This window comes from Vipera ursinii, assembly GCF_947247035.1.
Source record: "Vipera ursinii genome assembly, chromosome: 1".
NCBI classification, from domain to species: domain Eukaryota; kingdom Metazoa; phylum Chordata; class Lepidosauria; order Squamata; family Viperidae; genus Vipera; species Vipera ursinii.
The window spans coordinates 345,748,787-345,775,574 of NC_139512.1; the positions used below are offsets into that span (position 1 = coordinate 345,748,787).

General features: G+C 41.8%; 1 protein-coding gene across 1 annotated transcript in view; it reads left to right on the plus strand.

The window, feature by feature from the left end:
• Positions 1–26,178, plus strand: part of AUTS2 (activator of transcription and developmental regulator AUTS2) — a gene marked incomplete at its 5' end in the record, with an annotated part of 130,732 nt that extends 104,554 nt beyond the window's left edge. Inside the window, 7 exons of the mRNA XM_083350233.1 lie at positions 78–107; positions 2,145–2,216; positions 3,550–3,691; positions 4,516–4,593; positions 8,661–8,744; positions 15,538–15,760; positions 20,818–26,178. Coding sequence (XP_083206359.1) covers positions 78–107; positions 2,145–2,216; positions 3,550–3,691; positions 4,516–4,593; positions 8,661–8,744; positions 15,538–15,760; positions 20,818–22,048 — 1,860 coding nt within the window. The 3' untranslated portion in view covers positions 22,049–26,178. The remainder of the gene's footprint in view (positions 1–77; positions 108–2,144; positions 2,217–3,549; positions 3,692–4,515; positions 4,594–8,660; positions 8,745–15,537; positions 15,761–20,817) is intronic.
• Positions 26,179–26,788: the final 610 nt, after the last annotated feature.

The window sequence follows — 26,788 nt, forward strand, 5'->3', positions numbered from 1 at the left end:
TCAGATTTTTAACAGTGCTGATCTAGATTCTAATTCTCTCTCCCCCTCCCTCTCTTTCCCTTTTCCTCTCTCTCCAGTTGACAGATCCATTCAGGCCCATGTTGAGGGTAAGATGACAACTAACCCTTTTTTCCTTGTTTCGCTATGCCACTTCTGCTTTTCTTAGATTTTCCCCAGCTGCATTCCTCTTTGATTGTTGCCTGCAAAATGCACTGATCACAAGGCATCATTTATTCCTCCTTTATAAAGTGGGTCACCTTTTATGCTATATAAAAATTACTACACATGCAGTTTGTCATAAAATCATGAAATTTTGGAAGGGAATGGACCACAAAAGTCATCTGATGTAGTCCTCTACAATGTGCCTTGTGCAAGAAAAATAACGAGAACTTCTTTGAGAGGGGACTATCCAGTCTCTTAAAAACCTCCAGGGATGCTGAACCCACCTATTCTTTGACCCTTGCATCAAATGCAAGATTTCCTAGAAGCCATCCAAGAGCACCTTGGTATGTGCCATATATTTTCCAGACAAATGCTAAGGAATTGCCCACAATATGTACAATATGTGTAGCCAGCTTGGAAGCCATGGAATATATGCCAAAGAGTTTTCCAGACCACTTGGCTTTAATCAATCCTGCAGACAGTCCCATGGCATCTATATACCTTCTCAGCCATGTACTTCCTAAAATGAGAAGACATTGTTCACCTCCTTCCAACTGTTCACCACAATGAGTGGTACTTCTGACATTCTCCAGAGGTTTTGACCATCATTGTAGGGTTGAACAACTCGTGTGTCAGCACCTGGACAACTTTTGCTACTTGCTGAGGGGATTCGAGGTTGAATAGCTTGGAGACAAGTTGTGGGTGGTCCTCAAGGTTGCTCAACCTGGAACCATTATGGCCACAGTAGTGACCCAAAGCACTTTCAAACCACCCAAATTGTTTCATGTAGGCACTGGTGATATTTTTGTTTCAGCAAAGTGAGTGATAATGTCTCCATGGCTCAGATCACTTTATTGAAATAAATCTGTGTGACACGTTGTGGCTTATAGGCTACCCAGCATCATCAGAGGTTTACTTTGCAAGCCACAGTAGATGGAGATGATTATTTTCTCTCCCTCATGTTCCTGCATTTTTTTCCCTTTACCACACTGACTTTGTCTTTAAAGTTCAACTCCTACCCGATGTCTTAATATAGCTAGCTTAACAGCCAGTGTGAAGGCACTCTATGTTTGGTCATAGAGTCTTTCCAAATGGTTTGGTAAATCTGCATATCTCTTTCTGGCAGATTTTTTTGTGATTATAAAGATTCTCAGGGCATCAATAGCTAAATCAAAAACCTGCATTGTAAAACCATGTCTACATCAATTGGAATAAAAGTGAAGGTGGAAAGAAATAAGATGAAGGCTTGTATGGGTGGGCTAAATATTTAATTATGGGCTATGACTAATGTCCATGCTTACATCTTTGATGTCTTATCAAACAGTTGGCACCATACAGGTTGTCCTCGCTCTCCATTTTACAAGCTGATCCTGTTATTTCTGTGGCAATGTGTGAATCCTCCTTCACTAGTGGAAAGTACTATATAACTTACATAAAAGGTGGTGTAAAGCAGGGTGCACAACTTTTCTCAATTAAAAATTGGCTCATGGTGGAGGTTCATAGTCTAAAAAAATAAAATACAAAACCCAGACACGATTTCAGTTTATCTTTAAATGCAGTGATGGTTAATAAAATGTATCTCCCACATGGGATTAAGATTTTTTTCTTTTCCATCCTATTGAAAAATGAAATTTGGTCACAATTTTTGGAAGGATCTGTGTCTTTGATGGAGGGGAATGAAGTTTTCTGGTGAACCATGCAGTTCTAAGGCCCTTAGTTTTGAATCTTTTGCTTAAATGTATATAATGCTACAAATTTTGTGAATCTAAAAAGCAATTGTTCTCATTAGTGCCTGGATAGGAGACTTCTTATAGAACACTGCATTGTTTTTTGTGTTTGAAAAATCCCATTGATGGCAATTCTCAAGCAAAAACAGGTTAAGACTTAAAATCTCATTATTCCTATAGCTAAGAGGTATTATTTTCAATACTTTTAAATACTTGTTTCTTTTTCTTTTCTTTTCTTTTTTTTTTTTTTTGCAGAAACCAGGCAAATGGTGTGCTATGCATGTTCATATTGCTTGGCAGATCTATCACCATCAACAGAAAGTCAAGGTGAGCTCTTTTGGGCAAAAAGTGAGAGAGTGATTGATTGATTGATTGATTCATATCAGACACTTTATGAGGCCCATAATTGATTCATATCAGACTCTTTATGAGGCCCATAACTCAATGGCAGAGCAAGAGTTTTGCATGGAAAGGGTCTGGGGTTCAATCCTTGAAAGCTCTCAAGAAACCTCCAAGAGACCCAGTCAATAGAAGCTCCTCTCTGCCTAATGCTTTGGAAAGCCACTGACATTTAAATGAGGCAATATTGGATCAGATGGCCTGTTTAAGGCACTTCTTACAGTTATATATGTCAGGTAGAGAACCTTTGGTCCTCCAATTGTTATTGTTGTGATTCAGGGTCAGCCTGTGGGTCCGGCAGCCGGGTCGGATGACTCGGATGACTCAGACGAGGGGGAGGAGGAGGGTGTTGAAGACGAACTTGCTGATGATGGCTTGGAGGCTTCGCAGAGTCCTCAGCCAGGCCCCTCTTCTCAGCTGCGCGAGCCCGACAGTGCAGATGAAGAGGACCCACAGCTGGCCCTGTTCAAGGACGCCCGACGCAGGAGGCAGACCAGTAGAAGCAAGCAGAGAAAGGCTGTGGGACTCCTCGGAAGGAGGCACAGGGAGGCCACGCCCTGAACTCTAATAAAGGGAGTGTTTGGGGAAGGGCTGGTTGCTGAAAGCAACCGCTCCGTTTGAGGATCAAAGTTCCGGTTTCTTGTTTCATGTTTTGTTGCTTGTTTGTATAATAAATCTTGGCAGACGTTTTCCAGCCTCAGACGCTCTCCAGCCACTGCCGTTTGTACAGGGGTTGCCTTTCTGCAAGGCCGGTAGTAGGCTGGTTCAGAACAGTTATGACATTGGAAACTATAGTTCGGTCAGGTGCAAAGAATCAGGACCATTCATAAGGATTGGTATAGAAGATTTATTCAGCCTACACATAAGAATCTGGTCAACTAAAGTTCAGCAGTAAATTAGCACCAGATAAGGGTCAACAGAATTCAGGAGGAATTGGAGCGCTTGTGGGAATGCAAGGACTCTAAACCGATGAGGAACTTAACTCCGCCCTCCCGCAGCTCCTCCTGCTTTTCTACTACAAGTTCAGCATCATCTGAATGGCCACAGGTTCCTCTATGCTCAATGCTATTCTGTATGTCTGTAGTCAGGAATATTAACTTCTTGGCTTCCAGTTCATAAGCATGGATTACAGATATTTACATCTATAAGACATGCTTTATAAAAACAACCTTATCTCTCCTTGATTTCCAAAGTACCATGGTATGTTACTTTTTTGGAAAAAAAGATCTGCTACCTTCATGATTTTTTTCCCTTATTTCAGAAACAGATGCAGACAGATCCCCATAAATTGGACTTTGGTTTGAAACCTGAATTTCTGAGCAGACCCCCGGGTCCCAGTCTTTTTGGGGCCATTCATCATCCTCATGACTTAGCCCGGCCATCAACTCTTTTCTCCGCAACCAGTGAGTTTGTAAACCACCAATTTGCTCTCTGTTTGGAAACGGAACAGGAAGAAATGGAAGGGTGGGCAGTATTGATATAGACTTCAGCAATACACAATAAGTCTTTTTTCTACTGATAAATATGATCAGATAAACTTCATGAAATAAAATGTAAGACTTGAATTGACCTGGTTTGCTGTTGTTTTAAATGCACTCTTCCCTTGATCAGAATTTCAGCAGGGTGGAGTACGCACGTACGGGTAGTCCTCAACTTACAACCACAATTGAGCCCAAAATTTCTGTCGCTAAGCAAGACAGTCGTTCAGTGAGTTTTGCCCCATTTTACGATCTTTCTCGCCAGTGAATCACTGCAGCTGTTCAGTTAGCAACATAATTGTTAATTGAATCTGGCTTCCCCACTGACTTGCTCATCAGAAGGTCAGAAAAGATGATCACATGATCACAATGCAACCGTCATATATACGAACAGGTTGCCAAGTGTCCTAATTTTGATCATGTGATCATGGGGACGATGCAAAGGTCGTAAGTGTGAAAAACAGTCACAAGTCACTTTTTCCCCCCAGTGCTGTTGTAACTTCTTACAGTCAATAAATGAATGGTTGTAATTAAGGACCACTCGTGCTGCTCCTATGCTCATTTGAGGTAACAGATATATTAGAATCAAAATATTGGAAGGGGCTGTTTGGGCCATTAAGTTCACTGTGCAGGAATCTAGCCTCCCAACCTCTCTGGCTAAACCAAATCAAACCTAGGATACAGTGGCCACACTGGAGGTGCTGTACTCAAATGTTTTGGTTTGCTTGCTTTTGAATGTGTTTTGCTAGGTGCCCACCATCCAGCCGGTCCTACTTTCGGCCCACCCTCGCACCACAGCAACTTTCTCAACCCAGCAGCCCATTTAGGTAAGTAGAAACTCTCAAAGTAAAGTAATCAGAACGTTCTCACTTCTGAAAGGTTGTCCTAGACTTCAGGATATTATCCAAAGTTCCATGATTTCAAGCAGCTCTGAGTCTAGTCAACGTCTACTCAGGAAACTGCTTCCGATCCCTTTCGTTCATGTTGAGTCCTTTCATGGTGGAGGTGCAAATCTTGGAGATTATCACAGAGATGAGGTGGCAAATGATTTTTTAATCTGCGTTGGATGGGAGAAGAACGTTTATATTTTGTTGAGCCTCTAGAACAGGAGTGTCAAACTCAATTTCATTGAGGGCCGCATCAGCATTGTGGTTGCCCTCAGGGGGCCAGGTGGGTATGGCCAGGGTGGGCGTGGCCTACTGGGTGGGTGTAGCTAGAGTGCGTATGGCCTACTGGGTGGGCGTGGCTAGAGTGCATATGGCCTACTGGGTGGGCGTGGCGAGCTCTACATGGTTCGCATCAAGGGTGCCTGTGGGGGCCTGGGCGGGAGTGGGACAGATCTGAGGGTCTCTGGCAGGAGGAGGGTCTCTGGGCCAGGGCCAAGGCAGTGGGGGCCGTTCCCTCACTGTTTCCAGGATGGCTTCGTGGGCCACATGAAACCAGTTTGCGGGCCGGATCCGACCCTCGGGCCTTGTGTTTGATATGTCTGCTCTAGAAAGAGTACAATGAAGAGCAACAAAGATGATCAGGGGACTGGAGGCTAAAATATATAAAGAACGGTTGCTGGAATTGGGTATGTGTAGTTTAATGAAGAGAAGGATGAGGGGGGACATGATAGCAGTGTTCCAATATCTCAGGGGCTGCCACAAAGAAGAGGGAATCAAGCTATTCTCCAAAGCACCTGAAGGCAGGACAAGAAGCAATGGATGGAAACTAACCAAAGAGAGAAGTAACCTAGAACTAAGGAGAAATGCCCTGACAGAACAATTAACCAGTGGAACAACCTGCCTCCAAAAGTGGTGAATGCTCCAACACTGGAAGTTTTAAAGAAGAGATTGGTCAATCATTTGCCTGAAATGGTATAAGGTTTCCTCCATGAGCAGAGGGTTGGACTAGATGACCTCCAAGGTCCCTTGCACCTCTGTTATTTTATTCTACTTCAGAACCTGAGAGCTTCCATATGCTAGTATGGTGCAGTGTAGCAGTCTGTCTTCATTTTATTTCAAATATGGCCTGTTGTTCTGGGCTTCCTTCTTCCATCGCGTCACTACGGTGCTTTATATGTTCAAAGTTGGCAACACAAAGTGCAGAGCAAATCAGTGTGATGGTTTACCTTTACTTCAATGTTCCGCTGAACTTTTCCACATCCAAAGAGCAGAGTGACTTGCCCTTTATAATTTTCCCTTCACAACCTTAACTTTGGTGTAACTACATTGGCGTAACTTGCATTGTTTAAACTTAAGACGGTGGTGTAGCTCAACGCCTTAAAGATGTTGGATTTGTCGACCAAAGATGTTCGGCACTCCGGCGATTCAAGTCCCACAACACCATGTGCCAGAGTGAGCTCCCATCATTTGCCCCCACCTAGTGCTTTGAAAGCATGTAAAAATGTAAGTAGATAAATAGCTACCATTTTGTTGGGAAAAGCTAGCAGTGTTCCATGTAGAAGTGGGAGACAGTGCCGGACCTGCCCGGATGTTAGGTGAAGCTGGCCAAAAAAAAGTCTGGATGACCTGATATCCCATGAGCACCGCTAGCCAGCTGGGGCAAAGCTAGTTCGCCCCAGTGGTATGCCATGGATAGTATGCATGTGTGAATGAACAAACTAGCAATCTTAGGTTGCCAGAACTACTCTGTGGTAAAAAGCCTTGTAGACTTCCCTGGTTATGTATGCCATAACACTAAATAAAGAGAAAGAAATTGCTTAAACTCTGAATGTCACTGCTGCATTCTGTGGCAAGTATCAGATATGTAGAGTAATCCATGACTAGCGTTGACAATGTTACTTAGTTTGTCCAATGAAACATCTTCAAGAAAACAACCAAGCTCAGAGAGCACCAAGGATCCTTTAGACCACAGATCTGCAACCCGCGGCTCCGGAGCCGCATGTGGCTCTTTCAGCCGCCCCCTGCGGCTCCCAGTCCTCTGCCATGTGCAGTGAAAAAAAAAAGTGGGACTAAAAAACTTCAACCAATCAATTCAAATATGCAGGGTAGGTGCATATCTCGCCTTGGCTCCACTCTTCAGTCAAACCCTGTTCTGCACATGCACGCATGTACGCGCATGAACGCACAGTTTTTGCGGCTCCCAGTTTTTCCTTTTGTGAGGGAACCGGTTCCGAGTGGCTCTTTCACTGTTTCAGGTTGCTGACCCCTGCTTTAGACTAACACAAATTTTAACAGGAGAGTTTGTAGTACAGGCAGTCCTCGACTTACATCTGGTCACTTAGTGACCATTTGAAGTTGCCTGGAACAAGAGAGCAAAGGCCTGTTCTGAAATTCTGATAATTGCACCCCGTCCCTTCCCCCTGGAGTCATGTCACTGCAACACAGCTGCATTGATGGCCATTTGCAGAGTCCCACCATCACGTAACCACATTTAAGATGGTTTCACTGAAAACAGGAAGTTAAAACTATGCCATAGCAATCCATGGCTTCACTTTATGACCACAGCATCTGTTTAAGAGCTGCGGCAATTGATTTAGGATTGCCACATTCACTTCGTAACCACCACAAAGAAAGGTCATAAAAGAACCTTTGACCATAAAAGGCAGACTTCATTGCAGTCGCATGTCTAGGACTACCTGTAGTTTATCTGTCCTAGACTAGCTGTTCAGTGCTGGGATCTAACAACTATTGCTATTCCCATCTTGTGGGGAGGGGGGGTGTCCCTTTTTTCTTAAGTTCTTCTAAAGCAGGGGTCTCCAAACTTGGCAACTTTAAGGCTTGTGGACTTCTACTCCCAGAATTCCTCAGCCATTCTGGGAGTTGAAGTTCACAAGTCTTAAAGATGCCAAGTGGTGTGTTCATGTTCCAGAACACGGGTGCCAAACTCGCTGCGTCACGTGACATGTCACGATGTATCGTGACTTTTTTTTTTTTGCATTGCCAGAGCTGGGGTGGGCGTGGCTTCCCTATGAGGCTACCAGCCCGCAGGCTGGCAGTTTGACACCCTTGCTCTAGAAGAGTGATTCTAAACTCAACAACATTAAGATGTGTGGACTGGGGAATTCTGGGAGTCCACGTATCTTCCAATGAAGCAGCCTGTTCCATTCTTTTAACAGTTTTCGGAAATTTCTCCTAATGTTTAGATCAGGGGTGTCCAACCTTGGCAATTTTAAGACTTATGGACCTCGACGCCCAGAATTCCCCATCCAGCCATGTAACCCATGAGTTGCTAAAGTTGGACACCCCCCGGTTTAGATGAAATCTATTCTCATTCAGTTTAAATACACCAGTCATTTTCTATCCTTCAGAACAGGGATGGACAATCTTTGGATGACTGTGGGTTGTATTTAGTATTCAAATGGCATGTCTGTTGCCAAGTCTTGGTTTGGGAGAGTTATTTATTTATTTATTTTAACCATTTAGTGCCTATGCTATCATCTTCAGTGTTGGAGACATTTTGCTATCACAGTTTCAGTCATTATGGTCAAAGGAAGCTTGGGGGGCCATAGAAAAATTCCTTGGGATTCCCACTTTCAGATTGTTCATTCAGGCCAGTTCATAGTATAGAAAAACATTCGCAGTACATTAGTTAAGTGTTTCTGTTTGGAAAGAATCTCCTGCATATTTCCCCATTGTTTCTCCCTTCCTTCCTTCCTTCCTTCCTTCCTTCCTTCCTTCCTTCCTTCCTTCCTTCCTTCCTTCCTTCCTTCCTTCCTTCCCTCCTTTATTTATTTTTCCTCTTTTTATCCCTTATTTCCTCTCTCTTGAATCTTATTTCCTGTCTCTCTTGAATCCACCCTCTCTACATATTCTTAGCTTTCCATCTCTTTTCTTTCTAAGGACGTGTCCTGCTAATGCTTTGCTTGCCCAAGCCAAATACAAGTAAGCCACTGTTTCACCCTAGGAGGTAACACCCCTCCCATTAGCATCTTTCCGTTTGGTTTCAGAGACTTTTAATCGGCCCGCGACGTTCACCAGCCTTGCAGCCATGAGCAGCAATGCCTTCGGGGGACTTGGCAACCATGCCGTTAGTGAGTAAATTCTCCTTCGGCTCTGGCTATGTCATGCTTTGGGTTGGCTTAGTAGCAAGGGTGAAAGAACAGCACAGGTAGTCCTCGACTTACAACAGTTCATGTAGTGACCGTTCAAAGTTACAACAGGACCGGAAAAAGTGACTTATGACCATTTTTCACACTTACATTTCAGCATTCCCCATGGTCAAGTGATCAAAATTCAGAAGCTTGGCAACTGACTCATATTTATGATGGTTACAGTGTCCTGGGGGGTCATATGATCCCCTTTTGCAACCTTAGGACACACAAAGTCAATGAGGAAGCTAAATTCATTTAACAGCCGTGTTACTAACTTAGCCTCTGCGGTGATTCACTTAACTACTCTGGCAAGAAAAATCGTAAAAGGGAGCAAAACTCATTTAACAAATGTCTCACTTTGCGACAGAAAAGTTGGGCTCAATCGTGGTCGTACGTCGAGGACTACCTGTACAGATTTGTGCAGAAAAGCAAGAGAATATGGAATGCCTCTGCTTTCTATAAACCCTTTACTGACACGGAAATCTAATTCCAAGCAATAAAAAATTTCTTGCATTTCTTTTCCCCTACCAGTTTGCATTTCCACCTGATGAGAGGAGACTTTTAGAGAGTTCTCATTAGCAACGTTTGGTGGTCTTGCTGTGTTGTAAAAGGGACAAGAAGCGTGCACATCGGTGTCCTGATTTTCATTGCATAATCATGTCCCCACCAATCTGTTGTTTTTTGTTGCTTCCCACCTCTCCATTAAATCTCCAATGAAGGAATCAGGAGAGAGATCATCTCATAAAAGTTGGAATAACAGTAGCACTTAGACTTATATACCACTGCACAGTGCTTTACAGCCCTCTCTATGCGGTTTACAGACTCAACGTCTTGCCCCCAATAATCTGCGTCCTCATTTTACTGACCTCGGAAGGATGAAAGGCTGAGTCAAGGCTTGAGCTGGTGAGGATTGAACTCCTGGCAGTGGGCAGATTTAGCCTGCAATACTCCATACTAACCACTGCGCCACCACGGCTCTTAACACTGAATATCAATCTATAGTATTGAATAGCAAACATTGAATAGCAATGTAAAGAATTTCCCCTCCCCCTGAAGGAGAATTTTGAAAAGGCAGTGTAAATTGGTACAAGGAGTGGGTGGAGGTTAATAGGGTACAGGCAGTCCTTGACTTCCAACCACTTGTTCAGTGACCATTTAAAGTTAAGAAGTCACTGAAGACATAGTGGTTGTGACTGATCCTCAGACTCCCAGCTGTCCCAGCGTCTCTCTTCAGTCAGGTGTAAACTTAGTAATGAGGTGGAGTGAACTTTGGCCATGCTTGTGTATCATTTTTGTTCTGATCTTGGTAGTGCATCTCACTTGCTCCTATTATTGGCTGCCTTTAATGTGATTGATCATAGTCTGTTTATGGACCACCTACAGGGGTTAGGGATTGGGGGGTACTCTCAGTAGCCCCATTCCTCTCATTTACTTATTTATTAAATTTATATGCTGCCCCTCCTACTAGTGAGAGTGTTGTACTGCATTGGGCAGTTTTGATTGACATTGGGGACATGGGATTGGCCAAGTGGCCCTTCTCTTTGAGGGCACCACACTTACCATGTCTATGAAACCACTGGGGTAGGTCTTCCAACAGTTGAGCATAGTTTAGCATTGCTATGCTATACCCATCTTATATTCAATTCTGAGCTTAGCTGGAAATTTCATTGAGGTTCTGTCCTAGTCTAAATGTAGTTGGGGTCTGAATGGGGTGCAGTGGGTTGACAGGAAGGAACGAAGGGAGGGAGGGAGGGAGGGAGGAAGGAAGGAAGGAAGGAAGGAAGGAAGGAAGGAAGGAAGGAAGGAAGGAAGGAAGGAAAGAAAAGCCCTGATCTTAGGCTATGTAAGCTACCTTGAATTGACCAGAAACAAAGATGAGATTTTTTTAAAAAAAATCTTGTAACAAACAGACAAATGTTAATTTGCTTACTATTATATATTGATTTGGGTTTTGGTAAATGTGTATATTTCTTTTGTATCTTTGTTTTACTGGCAGTTTTAATAGCATTTTAACACTATTCTCTGCTGGCATGAATCTCAGAAATTCACCATCGTATAATTTTGAGGTCAATGATTAATTCTGAATGATCATGTAATCTTAACACGAATAACTCTCCTGCTTCTATGAAGTCATCTTGAATATATTAGTAATAAGAATGTTACATTAAATGGCTTTTGTTAGAAGAGAAAGTCAAGTTAGGGGCAGATTAATTTTCTTACTTCAGAAGAGGTAGCTCCATCAATCTATGGTAAAAGCTAATTTTCTAAAGATAAGATTGCCGGGATAAAACTGACAAGGTTCCTACTGCTATAGTATTTCATTCAAAAGTAAGTAGGACTGCTCTTTGGCATTGGAAAAGAATAAAAAACCACTGTTGCCTACGTTGCTCTTGGCTGCGGAATGTAGACACTACTAGACAAAAAGAGAGATCGGAAAACATAAAAGAATGATATTTTGATTACTGTTCGGATTAAGCAGTGAAATGAATTTATAAGTTTTGACTGCATCTGGTAACAACTGCAAGTCAACTGAATTGGGCTGAATCTATCCTATTGTTCTGTACCAGCCTGCTACTGGCCCTGCAGAAAAGGCAGGGACAACCCCTTTTACAAGAAGGCAAGAGGCTGGAACTAAGCCTGCCAAATTTATGGATGCAAAAGCAAACAGAACAAGACACGAACCATGAAACAGGAGCTATTCAAGCGGTTGCCTTCAGCAAACCAGCTCTCCCACGCATTCCCCTTTTATACAGTTCAGGGCGTGGCTTCTCTCTGCCTCCTTCCGAGGTGCCCCATTGCCTTCCTCTGTTTACTCCTGATTGACTGCCTCCTGCGTCGGGCATCCTTGAACAGGGCCAGCTGTGGGTAATCTTCATCCACGCTGTCAGGCTCACACAGCTGGGTCTGCATCGTGACCAGGTGGGAGGGGCCTGGCTGAGGGCTCTGTGGAGCCTCAATATTATTCTCAGCAAGCTCTTCAACACCCCCCTCCTCCTCTTCTGAGTTGTCCAACCCAACTGCCGAACCCTGAATCACAACACCTATAACTGGTTGAACTCACAGTCAAGCTTTATGACAGAAGAAAACATGGCTGGTGTTTTCTCTTCATTCAAAGCACATTTAAATCCAAAGCCCTTATAGGCAGCTAGCAAACATTTTACAGAAGAAATAAAAGAAAAGAACAAAGGCGTTATTTTTTTAAAAAATCAGTAAAGTGAAAAGAAAGGAATCTATTATTAAGCATACACAACATTCCTGCTTGATTGAACAACAGGAATTATCTTGCATGTGGGCATCTCTGTTGACTTAGGAAGTTATGGATTTGGCCATTAGTATAAGTGCATTCTGAACTTTTAAGGGCATGAAGAGGGACAAAAAGTCAAGATGGCAATCATGACCCCACAATCACAGCCTTGTCCCTTTTTTACATGTAGGACAAATGTAAAATAAAGAGGGCTGCTCCTACTTATATTGGGGGATTGGAATGCTAAAGTAGGAAGCCAAAAGATAACCAGAATAACAGGCAAATTTGGCCTTGGAGTACAAAATGAAGCAGGGCACAGGCTGATAGAATTTTGTCAAGAGAATATGATGGTCATAGCAAACACTCTTTTCCAACAACCCAAGAGACGGCTCTACACATGGACATCACCAGACGGTCAACACAAAAAAACAGATGACTATGTGCTCTGCAGCCAAAGATGGAGAAGATCTAAGAAGGAGATGGAGAAGTCAGTAAAAACAAGACCAGGAGCTGACTGTGGCTCAGACCATGACCTTCTCATTGCAAAGTTTAGGCTTAAACTGAAGAAAGTAGGGAAAAGCACTAGGCCACTCAGGTATGAACTAAATCATATCCCTGATGAATATACAGTAGAGGTGAGAAATAGATTTAAAGAATTAGATCTGATGGACAGAGTGCCTGAAGAACTATGGACAGAGGTTCACAACATTGTACAAGAGGTAGCAACTAAAACCATCCCAAAGAAAAAGAAATGCAAGAAAGCAAAATGGCTGTCTGAGGAAGCTTTGCAAATACCTGAGCAAAGGAGGGAAGTGAAAGACAGGGGAGAAAAAGAAAAATATGCCCAATTGAATAGAGAATAGGTAGAAGAGATAAGAATGCCTTCTTAAATGAACAATGCAAAGAAATAGAAGAAAACAATAGAATAGGGAGGACCAGAGATCTTTTCAAGAAAATTGGAGAGATGAAGGGAACGTTTCATGCAAAAATGGGCATGGTAAAGGACCAAAATGGCAGGGACCTAACAGAGGCAGAAGAGATTAAGAGGTGAGAAAAGTACACAGAAGAACTATACAAGAACGAGCTTAATGTCCCTGATAACCACGATGAGGTGGTCACTGACCTCGAGCCAGACATCCTAGAATGTGAAGTGAAGTGGGCCTTAGAAAAGCTGAGCAACAACAAAGGTAGTGGAGGTGACAGTATTCCAGCTGAGCTATTCAAAATCTTAAAAGACGATGCAGTAAAAGTGCTACACTCAATTTGCCAGCAAATTTGGAAAACTCAACAGTGGCCACAGGATTGGAAAAGATCAGTTTACATTCCAATTCCAAAGAAAGGCAGTGCCAAAGAATGTTCAAACTATCACACCATTGCACTCATTTCACATGCTAGTAAAGTTATGCTTAAAATCCTACAAGCTAGACTCCAGCAGTATGTGGATCGAGAACTACCAGAAGTACAGGCAGGATTTTGAAGAGGCAGAGGAACTAGAGATCAAATTACCAACATACGCTGGATCATGGAGAAAGCTAGGGAGTTCCAGAAAAACATCCACTTCTGCTTCATTGACTATGCTAAAGCATTTGATTGTGTGGATCACAACAAATTGTGGCAAGTTCTTAAAGAGATAGGCGTACCAGACCATCTTATTTGTCTCTTGAGAAACCTATATGTGGGTCAAGAAGCAACAGTGGAAACTGGACACGGAACCACTGATTGGTTCAAAATTGGGAAAGGAATCCGGCAAGGCTGTATACTGTCACCCTGCCTATTTAACGTATATGCAGAGCACATCATGAGAAAGGCAGGGCAAGATGAATCAAAAGTTGGAATTAAGATTGCCGGGAGAAATTTCAACAACCTAAGATATGCATTTGATACCACTGTAATGGCAGAAAGTGAAGAGGAACTAAAGAGCCTCTTGTTGCTGGTAAAGTAGGAAAGTGCAAAACTTGGGTTGAAACTTAACATTAAGAAAACCAAGATCATGGCATCCGGCCCTCTCAATTCCTGGCAAATAGATGGGGAAGAAATGGAGGTAGTGAGAGATTTTATTTTCCTGGGCTCCAAGATGATCGCAGACGGGGACTGCAACCAAGAAATTAAAAGACGCTTGCTCCTGGGGAGGAAAGCCATGGCTTTCTTATGGACCATAAGAAAGGCTAAGCACCAAAGAATTGAGGCCTTTGAACTATGGTGGTGGAGAAGACTCTTGCGAGTCCCTTGGACTGCAAGGTGATCAAATCAGTCAGTCCTAGAGGAGATCAATCCTGACTGCTCTTTAGAAGGCCAGATCCTGAAGTTGAAACTCAAATACTTTGGCCACCTAATGAGAAGGAAGGACTCACTGGGTCCTAATGCTGGGAAAGGTTGAGGTCAGGAGAAGAAAGGGATGACAGAGAATGAGGTGGCTGGATGGAGTCAGTGAAGCAGTAGGCATGACCCTAAATGGACTCCAGAAGATGTTATTGGACAGGAAGGCCTGGAGGAACGTTGTCCATGGGGTCGTGATGGGTCAGACATGACTTCACAACTGGCAACAACAACAACTTATGTTGATTATGTTCTAATCTGCTTCTCTGGGTTATCTCTTCTGTAGGCTTCGGATCCTGCAGCTATTGTTTCAGAATTGTCTTGTTTTGTTACAATGAAAGGAAGACTAAATATTTCCCTTATACTCAAAATGTGATCTCAGGACTCCTGGGGATGCTAGAGACACTTTCAGGGTATCCACAAAGTCTAATAATATATTATAATTTCTCAGTTTTAATTTCTAATAGTCAATATTGTTAGATATAACCCATGTAAAACAAAGCTTTGTAAGGTCCTCAATCATTTTTAAGAGCGTAAAGGGGTCCTGAGAACAAAAACAATTGAGAATCATTGCCTTAAACTGTTGACTTAGTGAGAAAATTGTCTAAAATTTGCTGAGAATTCTGCAATGGAGGAAGGGCAATTTTTCCCCCACCTAACTTTCTTTTCCCAAGTGAAATTTTCTTAAATTCAAGTAGTCTTCCATGTCAGTGTCTTTATTTTATATGCCTTTTTATAGCATTGTTGTGCTGTTGATTCTCTTGATAGACACCAAAACAAATAGTCTCCAAATGTTTTTTTTTAAAAATGCAACATATTTTGTGCTGGGCTCATTTCCTAATTAGTTTGGGATTGGTTTTGTGTCATTTAATATTATCTTAAGATTTCTTTGGCTGTTCTTCCTCTTCACAAAGAAATAAAAACTTAGCAGCTGAGTCACCTAAACGGCTCCCCCTGTCTTTCAAAGGAGGGATTGCATCTCTTCCTCTTAAATGAGGTGCTAACAATGATCTATTAATCTCCTTTCCTTTTGCAGCTCCCCATAATATGTATTCATTTTAAACTCTGAGTGCTGTTAAAATAAACAAACTTGTGTTTAATTGGTAAGTACTACCCACTGAGCATATTGCTTTCTGTTCCCCCTCCCTCCTTCCCTCCCCTTCACCATTTCAGCACCCAACGCTATGTTTGGCCACAAGGATTGCCCCAGCATGCAGAGCTTTAGCAACCCTCACGAGCCTTGGAATCGTCTTCACCGAACGCCTCCTTCGTTTCCAACTCCACCGCCCTGGCTGAAGCCAGGTGAGCAGGAACGCAGCGCGTCCGCTGCAGCTCATGAACGAGACAGAGATGTAGATAAAGGAGACGCTTCTCTTAGTAAAGATGACAAAGAAAGGTATGAAAAGAACACACCTGCTGAGCATCACCTGCCGGGGGATGGGGAACCATTCCCTCCTTAATACATACTTAACTTGTGGTTCCAAAAACTGCTGATGGTCGATGATGACCGATAAATTATCAATAAAGGAGAATATTTGCAGCTCAGGGCTGACATGAGGGGTCCTTGGTGCTCTCTGAGCTTGGTTGTTTTCTTGCAGACGTTTCATTACCCAAGCTAGGTAACATCAATGCTAGTCACTAAGCAGTGATGATGTTACCTAGTTTGGGTAATGAAACATCTGCAATCAAACAACCAAGCTCAGAGAGCCCCAAGGACTCGTCACTATAGATTATCATGTACCAGTATCTCTATCTCTGTCTCTGCCTTTCTATTTATCTACCTATTTATGGCCAAAATCTTGTAAAATTGTCAAGATTTTAGCCAGCAGGTTTTGACATTCTTGCTTGAAATCTCACAAGCTTTTGATATTCCTGATGAAACTTCCTGCAAGATTTTACAGGGGAATGCTAAAATCCTTTGAGATCTGGGGATTTGGAAATATTTGCCATTAAAAAAAAATAACTGCATTCAATTTTTATGTCCTTAAATATGCTCTGGGAAGTTACACTGATATGATGCCAACATGTACCATGCTGATAATGTCCGAGTTACATCATGGTCCTCAAAAGCTTTTGACGATGACATGATCTGCTTAAAAGAATGGGTTGGGAACTACTGTTTAGAAAAAAGCCTGGGAAATGAGTACATATTTCAGATCTAACTTTATATCTGATGCTTTCATTTGTGGATCTTCAAATGTAATTCTCTAGAATTTCGTGACTACAAAATACTTAGATTTTATACTAGACTAAGACTGCAACCTTTATTCATTACCTGAAAGCTTGCTCATGAACCCCAAATAATAGTTAGCTTACATTGCACTTCAAACCATTTAACTATCTTGGATGTTCAATTTAATTTGGAGAATCATCGTACGCTATAATTTTCTAGGGTAGTTTGTTTTTTTGTTGTCGTCATAGGTTGCTGAAGAAACTTGAATGTTTTCAAAACTGATGTGGGGAACCAGGAGCCTTTAAACTTTATCTAACATTACTTCTGATTTCCTTGATAGTTAGAACTAAGTGCCCAACATATACTGAGTTTCTGGTTTCTCACTGCATCTTTAGCACAGCACAGGCAAGTAGGGGTGTGTGGAGTTACTTACTTTTGTCAAAAAAAGAAGGCCTGCCCTTGAATTAGGAATTTACATTATTAAATGACAGGATGCTTTTCCAATTCTGCATCTGATACTACTTCTGATTTTTAGAAATATGTGGCATGATCTTGATCTGAGCCAAATGGCTAAGGAGTCTTTTCTGGGGGGAAATGACATAATTTAGATTTGTTTTCCTGCAGATTCTCAGTTCAAACACTAACCAGAGAATGCTATAGTAGAAAGCAGAGTCCTTGTTCTGGATCTGAACAATGACAGATCCCTATTATTAAGCGGGCCTCAATCACAAATCTTTCTGTGCCTAGTTATCTCTCCACCATTCTTGCCTTTCTACATAGGAGACCACTTATATAAGGGGTCCCCAACCTCCAGGCCACAGACCAGTACCAGTCTCTGGCCTGTTAGGAACCAGGGTGCACAGCTGGAGATGAGTAAAGCCTCATCTCTATTTGCAGCTGCTCCCCAGTGCTAGCATCACTGCCTTAGCTCCACTTCAGATCATCAGGCATTAGATTCTCATAGGAGCATGAATCCTACTATAAAGTGCATGCGAGAGATCTAGGTTGGGTGCACCTCCCCCCCACCCCCCACCCCTGCTCCTTGGAAAAATGGTCTTCCATGAAACTAGTCCCTAGTGCCAAAAAATGTGCGGGCCACTGACTTACATCAATACGAATTTTATTTCTTGTTAAATACTTAGGCTTCTATGCTACCCAACTTCATAGTGTTGAATGGTTTACAAAACACCCAAACACTTAAGTTTAGAACATTTGAGTCAAATGGAAAGCTCCTTCCTAACAAACCATGAACATTCCATCTATGGTGATAGGGTTAATCTTCCATTTTCCACAAATCTTTCTTGAAGATCACCTTGAATTATACCAGGAAGCTAACTGCAGCCAAAGTAGCAGCCGTACAAAGACAAAATTTAAGGTGCTCATAGTTATTCGGGCAGCCTCATAACATTTTAAGTTCAAGTGTGTTGGAAGGAAGATTCCACAACCCTGCCCACATTCAGATGAAATCAACAAGATAATCTAATTTCTTGGGTCCTGACCCCTAGATCATACCTAGAGCTCTCAATATTTCATCTCCTTACATGGTTTGGCCTGAAGATGAGAGTTTTTTACTGATGGATCAATTGACTTAAATTTCTAGGAAGGGATTTTGCCAAGTTATCATTGTTGTTAGAAGATGCTGGATTTGAATTATGTTTAAGCTTAAATGGTCTGACAAGATATACTTCATGTATTTAATGTTCACTCCTAATCTTTTTCTTCTTCTAATATATTAATTCCTTCTTTTGTTCAAATTGGATTTTTTTCCCCCTCCATGGTCTTTGACCATAAATTGGATGGACAGATAAATGGATGGCACAATAGTTTGTGTAACATCTGGCCAGGCAGTTATTAGCTGGCAGCAGGTAGAAAGAAGTTTTGTGAATCTTGACACTAGTTATGGAAAATAAGGGCACAAGTATTAAGTGATAAAATAATCCAATAGACTGTAGTCATTTAGAACACCAGCAACATCAATAATAATAATAAACATCAGAATCAGGCTGTCTGCATTGAAGCTTGTTCCAAACAAACAGCTAGCATAAGCATTAAAAGATGCAAATACTGCAATATCAAGTATAAGCACCAACACACTGCAAGAAACAAACCAACTAATGTATAGCACAGCTACAGTTATAACTTGGGATACAAAGTCAACAGAGAAGGGGAAAGAAAACCCAAACACTGCACCACCAAACTGCCCTACAAGAAAGACCAAATGCAGAACAAAATGGAGGCATGAGCAGACAAAGCACTACATGGCCAGTACATTTAAAAAAAAAATAGCAGGGAAAGCAGATAATAACAAGACCTGGCAATGGCTAAGAGCAGGAAAATTGAAGAAAGAGACCAAGGGACTAATTCTGGCTGCACAAGACCAAGCTTTAAGGACAAATGCATACAAAGCCAGAATTGAGAAGACAGCAACAGACAGTAAGTGCCGCCTATGCAAAGAAGCTGAAGAAACAGTGGACCACCTGGTAAGCTGCTGCAAGAAGATTGTCCAGACTGACTACAAGCAGCCACATGACAAAGTAGCAACAATGGTGCATTGGAAGATCTGCAAGAATTATCATTTGCCTGCAAGCAAAACTGTTGGGACCCTAAAATAGAGAAAATCATAGAAAATGAAGAAGTTAAACTGCACCGGGATGTTAGAATTCAAACAGACAATCACCTGCCACATAACACCCCGGACTTAACAATTGTCGATAAGAAAGATAAGTCTGGATAGTAGACGTGGCAGTGCCTGGAGACAGCAGAATAGAAGAGAAAGAACTGAAGAAGATAACAAAGAGAATGTAGCAAAGGCATGCTAGGGTAGTACCAATAGTAATAGGCAACCTTGGGTGCAATTCTAAAACAACTGGAGCACCACTTGAACACCATTGGCATTGACAAATTCACCATTAGTCAATTGCAAAAGGCAGCTTTACTCTGAACAGCTTCCACCCTGTGACACTATCTGTAACACTACCAAACATCCAGATCTGCCTATTCCAGGTCCTGGATGATAGGTAGACCAAAATACCAAACCCAGTCTGAACATCGGGCTGACTGTGAGAATAACAACAACAACAACAATAATTTATATTTAGAATTTTTAATTTATTTTTTAAATTCTCTAATTTTAATTTATTGCACAGATTTTCTCAATTTTATTTTTATCTTGATTTCTGTACTTATTATATGTTTTGTTGTTAGCCGCCCTGAGTCCTTCGGGAGATAGGGCGGGATATAAATCCCATAAATAAATAAATAAATAATAAATAAATAAATAAATAAATAAATACAAATTGCAAAAGCCAAAGAGCAAATAGGTTTCTAGAACCAAGTCTTGCACTCCTTTGTGTCTTTCAGTGCACTTAAAAAGATGCTTGTGGGAAGAGGTCAGGAAGGAATATCTGCCAACATTATATTACCCACACTGGTTTGATATTTGACTCTAAATAACCTCACAGATATCCCAAAAATCACAATTCTGTGTCCCACTAACAAATTATACCTTTAGGTATCTCAGGAAGTCTTATATAAATCTATAGGGGTGTTTCAGGGTGCCTGCCTGCCTGAACTATTATGTCTGATGGAATGTTGTTCAGTCGCTAAATCATGTCTAATTCTTTGTGACCCCATGGACCACAGCACGCCAAGTCCCCCTATCCTCACTGTCTTCTGTAGTTTGCCCAAACTCTTGTTCATGGTGTCAGTGACGCTATCTAGCCATCCTCTGCCATCCCCTTCTCCTTTTGCCTTCAATCTTTCCCAACATCATATTTTTTTCCAATGTGTCCTCATTTGGAAGCCAAAGAATTTGAGCTTCTGATGGAACAGAGGTCTTCTGAGGGAGGATGCTATCTATTAGGAACACAAAGCATGTGTTGTTGGCACCCCCATTTGGAACTGACGCCTTGTGTCAACACCACTAAAATAAATCAGGCTTTAATGCAACCTTCCACAGCCTACAGCTGTCCAGTTTGCTTGGATTAAAATTCCTATTGTCTCTTAACTATCTGAAGTTGTGAATGAGCTGGAAGGCGCCAGGTTATGGAATGCTGTTTTGATATACAAATGGCAGGGAGATAGAAGCCTTCTAGATGATGTTGGAGTCTGATCCTCACTAGCTCTGATCTTTGGCTAAACCATCTGAAACTGTTAGGAACTGGAACTTGTTATCCATACTAGGCAGGTTATAATTACACAGGACCTGTGCAAAATATTGGCCTTAAGCATCTCCATAAGCTTTCTTCTGTCTTAATTTTTGTGCTTTTTAATACTTCTAGGGAAACTATTGAGAAAAGACACACAAGCCACCCTTCATCAGCGCCTATCCATTCTGTGAGTTCTCTTGGACACAACCGCAGCTCAGCTGAACAGATCAGAAGCCACCTGAACTCAGAGGCTCGTGAAAAAGAGAAGCCCAAAGAGCGAGAGAGGGACCATCCAGAACCACGGAAGGATATCAGTGTTGATGAGCACAAGGCAAAAGACAACTATATTTCAGACAAGGAAAGTCTGACCCATGATAGCAGATCGTTGGAAGAATCTAAACAAGCATCCCGGGTGCCTTCACCCTACTCCAGGACACCTGTTGCAGAAAGCACCAGACCTAACAGCAACTTGAGTCGGGATGCTGAGAAGAAGAATGAACCTGCTTATGAGAATCTGAAAAAATCGAATGAGGTCAAAGTGAAAGAGGAGCGGAAGGAAGATCATGACGTTTCTCCTGAAACACCACAAACACTTCGGCCATCTGAGCAGCCATCATCCATGCCCACGGCCAGTGTCCATCCAGGCCCTTTAGTGTCCATGCCCATGACTGTGGGTGTCACTGGCATCCACCCCATGAACACCATCAGTGGTCTAGATAGGACTCGCATGATGACCCCTTTTATGGGCATCAGCCCAATTCCAGGGGCCGAACGCTTCCCTTATCCTTCATTCCACTGGGACCCCATGAGAGACCCCTTGAGGGACCCTTACAGAGACTTAGACATCCATCGGAGAGACCCTTTGGGCAGGGAGTTTCTCCTAAGGAATGATCCGCTGCACCGCCTCTCCACACCAAGGCTGTACGACGCAGAGCGATCTTTCAGGGACAGAGAGCCACATGACTATAATAATCATCACCACCCCCTTTCGGTTGACCCACGTCGTGAGCACGAAAGGGGAGCCCACCTGGATGAGAGAGAAAGGTTGCACATGCTCAGAGAGGACTATGAGCACGTTCGGCTTCACTCCGTGCATCCCGTGGCCCTGGACGGTCACTTGGCTCACCCAAGTCTAATTACTCCAGGACTTCCTAGTATGCATTACCCTCGCGTCAGTCCCCCTTCAGGACTTCAGAATGGGCTTCTCAATAAAACGCCCCCCACAGCGGCCCTGAGTGCGCCTCCCCCTCTCATTTCCACCCTAGGACCTCGGCCTGGTTCCCCCCGAAGGACTACACCTTTGTCGTCAGAAATGAGGGACAGGCCACCCTCCCACACTCTCAAAGACATCGAAGCGCGATAAATAACCGCCGAACACGTCCAAGAGAGAACATTAGACAAACGGATCTTCTTGCTCGATAACGTAGACTTTGGTTATGACCCAACTGTATAAAATGTACAGACCCAGGTGTACTAAGGTTTTCCTTTCTTTTCTTGTTTTTTTTCCAAAAAAATAAAAATAAAATATGGTTGGGTTGTATATTATATGTTGAAAAAAAAAGTTTTCAGAACCTTTTAGACAAAAGTTGGCACATTTTCTACGTAAATGCTCTTTCTTTTTACTGTTCCTACCAGAACAAGATGTAAGTCAGTATTTCATCTTCTCAAAAATCTTCCCTCTTTCCACTTCTCTCTCTCTCTCTCTTTTTTCATTCTCTCCAGGTTGAAATGAAGAAAAGCAGAATTCCTTTATTCTATTTTATTTTTTCTCCCCTGTAAGAGAGTTGTTGAAAATAACATTATTTCGTGGGCTAGTGGGTCATATATGCAACATGGGTAAGATGAAAGCTTTACTTTGTAAGTATGTACATAGGAAAAGAAAAAAAGTAACATAATGCATTGCTACTTCTTAAACTGTGCTCTTTGCAGACTTTGTGTGAAAGACCGCAGCTGCGGTACATCTAATGTCATAAGACAGCTAAACCCCTTCAGCTATGCAATTAATTTTGAAGTTTTTCACAAAAGCCTCTTTAACTCAAAGGCGCCTTGTCAACACACTCAACCACACATAAAGTCATACTTTCCCTAAACAAACCCACACATCACGGATAACTTTTGGATGAGGAAATAAACCATCTTCATCTTCAACAAATAGAAATTGGGTCTCACCTGTTGTTTGTTTTTCCTACCTATTTTTTTTTTAAAAATCTTTTTGCTAGCTAGTGTTTTGTTTTTTCTTTTTCTTAACTTGAAAAATGTTGTACAATGTTAGATTCCATCCAGCCTCTCCATAGCTGTTCCTGAGTCACTGAATGAAACTTGAAAACTCACAAGTAGGCCATTTTTGCTGAAATCCATTTAGAGGAGCCAAGCGCACTCTGAATTTAACTCCCAATAACCTAGCCAGCATTGCTCTCTGGGCTGTCCTTCTCTTTAGGCCTTATAAAGTGTGAGGAGTGGGTAAGAGAAGGGGACTCACAATCTGCCTCCCCCACCCTCCCATCTCCAGGTTTTCTGCCAACTTTGAATTACAAACTATGGAAATTATTAAATTCATGGGAAATTACTGTTTGACAGCATTTCCATTTTATCAAATGAAGCTAATTGTCCCGACTTGGCCCATTTTGGTCATCCTTGTTTCATCCATCATTTAGAGTGTAAACCAAGGTTTTCCAGACTTAGCAACTTTAAGACTTCTGGACTTCAACTCCCAGAATTCCCCAGCCAGCATGATTGACTTGAGTAATTCTGGGAGTTGAAGTCCACAAGTCTTAAAGTTGCCAAGTTTGGAGAACCCTATTATAAATAAAGGTTTCTCTAAATGACAAAATGTGTGTCATGAAACAAAACTGACACTTATATCGGCTAATCTGCCCGGGGGGGGGGGGGTCAGAAAAGGCAAGATGGCAGTCGTGACATGATGAATGCTGACTTATTTTTTTTATTGGTGCAATGTCTATAAAAATAGGCCTGACTTTGATCACACAGCCACAGCTGCCATTTAACTTTCTAACCTTTCTCCCCGATAACCCCTGATGTTATGTACTTTTGCCCAATTTTGAGGTCATAGTAATTAAAGCCCAATACCAATATTTGTACAACATCCTAAACGTGGTTCGTATTCACCTTGGCTAATTTTTTACTTTTGTGATTTAAGATGCTATGAAAATCTGGTCCATTTGGTGAGTTTACCTCCAGATTTTTGCACCTAATTCCCGAATTAAGGTTAGGCAAGTAAGGAAGTGTTGTGTAGAGAGGAATGGTGGAGGTTGTAGTCCAAAATTTGGTGGGCAACTTGATTGATCTCGGGCATTGCCTTAGTGGTTCTAGTTGCCTCCAAAACTTAGCAAACAAAGGGCACCTGATGCTTCAACACTTTTTGCAGAAACATCTATTATTTTGACATTGGTTGGATCTCATAGGAACTGGAGCCCAAAACAACTGCAGTACACCATGTTGCCTGTGTGAGTCTAGAGCTGGGCCTTATAACATTAACCTCCACTTTTCTAAATGCCATCTGTGGTAAACCTGATACCTCTGGTGCTGTATGGACTAGCAACTTGGAACTCTAAGGAATTTGGATATCTTTGCCATTTGGGAAAAAAGAATCATTGGTGTTTGGGTTGGGTACCAATTTTCTTAACCTTTTTCCCACATTCAGACTCTAGTTGAACATCCATTAACATAGGCATAAACCTTGTTATACGGATGTACTTTTAACTAGGTGCAGAAGTCTGCTATTAGCTCTTCGGAAATGTTGGTAAGATTATGTTAATGTTTTTCCACCGTCCCATCAATGTAGAGGTGAGCAAAAGAGGGCCACGGCACCATGTTGCCTGTAACTCCATCCTGGGAACCACAGGTTCACCCTGAATATTCCAGAAATGAGAAAAGGCTTAACTTTCATGAGATCAGTCAGTCTAGGACAGGGGTGGGGAACCTTGACTCTTTTATGACTTGTGGACTTCAACTGCTGGCTCAGGAATTCTGGGACTTGAAGTCCACGAGTCATAAAAGAGCCAAGGTTCCCTACACCTGGTCTAGGAGATGCCAATGATCTCATTTTAAATCTCATGCATTTTCAGATGAGAAGATTGGAGCCTTAGAAGATTGTGGGGGGGGGGAGGTTGTTGTTGGGTTTGTGTGTGTGTGTGTGTGTGTGTGTGTGTGTGTGCGTAAGAACCCTAAAATTGCTTGAAAGTGGTACTCCCGTGAGATTCTGACCATTTTTAAAAAATACTCTGCTTGATTTTAGGGGTGTGCATTCCATTATAGGTATTCCTTGGCTTGCAAGCATTTGTTTAGTGGCCATTCAAAGTTACGGCGGCACTGAGAAAAGTGACTTATGACCATGTTTCACACTTACGACCATTGCAGCATCCCCATGGTCACATGATCAAAATCCGGGTGCTTGGCAACTGACTCCTATTTAGGAGAGTTGCAGTGTCCTGGGGTCATGTCATCTTTCTGACAAGCAAAGAAAATGGAGAAGCCAGATTCACGTAAGAATTGTGTTACTAACTTAACAACTGCAGTGATTCGCTTAACTGTGGCACGAAGGGTTGTAAAATGGGGCAAAGCTCACTTAACAGCTGTCTTGCTTAGCAACAGAAATTGTGATAAGTCGAGGACTACCTGTATTCAAAGTTACGTGATGATGTTCGCAACTGAAAAGGTTGCCATCTTGCATCGTATGGCATTTGATTTCTATGATTAGCATCAATCGCAGGCAAAAAGAAATCACAAGTGTCCATTTTTTCCCCTAAGTAGAAATTGTTTTTATATGTTTCAATGCTTCTGTTTTCCTAAGTGTCTTATTTTTAAATGCTGAGTTCTGTTTTGAAATACTTTGGAGAGAATATGACTTTATCAGAAAGCGTACGATACCTTGCCTCCTAATAAACTGTAAAAATATGTGTATGGGATTAAAAGAAAATAGTTCCATTGGTCTTCTAGTGTTAAAGTGATATCTCAAATCGTTTCTCCTGTTTTGACAAAAAGAAAAAAAAAGTCTGTTACAGACCGCTGTTTCTAATGATCAAAAATCTATTTTAGTAGTCAACTAAAAAGTTTTAGTTGTGAACTTCAGATTTTGTGAACTCCAGATGTTGTGCAGTGTTTTTTTTTAAAAGAACAAGACAAAACAAAGCAAAAAAATAAAAAAGAGAGAGAATCCTGAAAAATATGTACACTGGCACTGTAGTGATAGCTTTCAGTATTGTATAAAAATATTGTTATATACAAATCTTTTTTGCTGTTTCTCCTGTATGTAATAAAGTCCTTTCTAAACCTTATGTGAAAAAGAAAAAAAAATCAACAACTCTGAAGCGACATTCAATCCACAGCATGTTTCCTCATGAGCAAAGCCTTGTGTAATGTAAAATCTGTGCCATGTTATTAAAAAATGTGAACTATACTGGTAGGCATTCTTTGTTTGGCGTGACCCAGTTCAGAAGACACAGGCGGGAACTCCTCAAATAGGCCTCAGCTCCCATCAACCTTGACTCTCTGTGGTGCCAACTAGGAGTGGAGTGCAAAATTGTCTTCCCATTTCTGCCACAAAGGGCCCATTTTCTCTGCCTCCTACCCACCTTAATATTTATCACAGCAACGCAATCCTTATTTGTAGTTTGGAGTTAAGTCATTTTTCACTTCTTGAAAGCTGTGCAGCTGAAGAGGTCAACTTCTGTCTGGAGCTTTTGGGTGAGTGATCATTTCAGATGATCCAGCCATTCCATTCCATTCGCTCTCTTCATTCATGTTCTTATTCAGTCAAAATCCCTTTATATCAGACATTTTAAAAAATTATTATTTTTTCAACATCTGTTAAGGGCGTTACCAGGAGATGCCAGAGATTTTGGACATGCAGCCGCCTGCTGTGTATTTTGGAAGTGAAATTTGTGTCTGTTTTTTGCCAATTTTGTAGCTTTCCCTTAAATACAAGACCAGATATTGGCAAATCACATTTATCTGTGATTTAAGTGAATAATGCTTTACTAACATTTATTTATTTGTACACATTTCTCTCTTTCTCATCTCTGTATATACCATTTATCTGTCTCTATCCATCTCTGCTCTCTATCTATCTATCTATCTATCTATC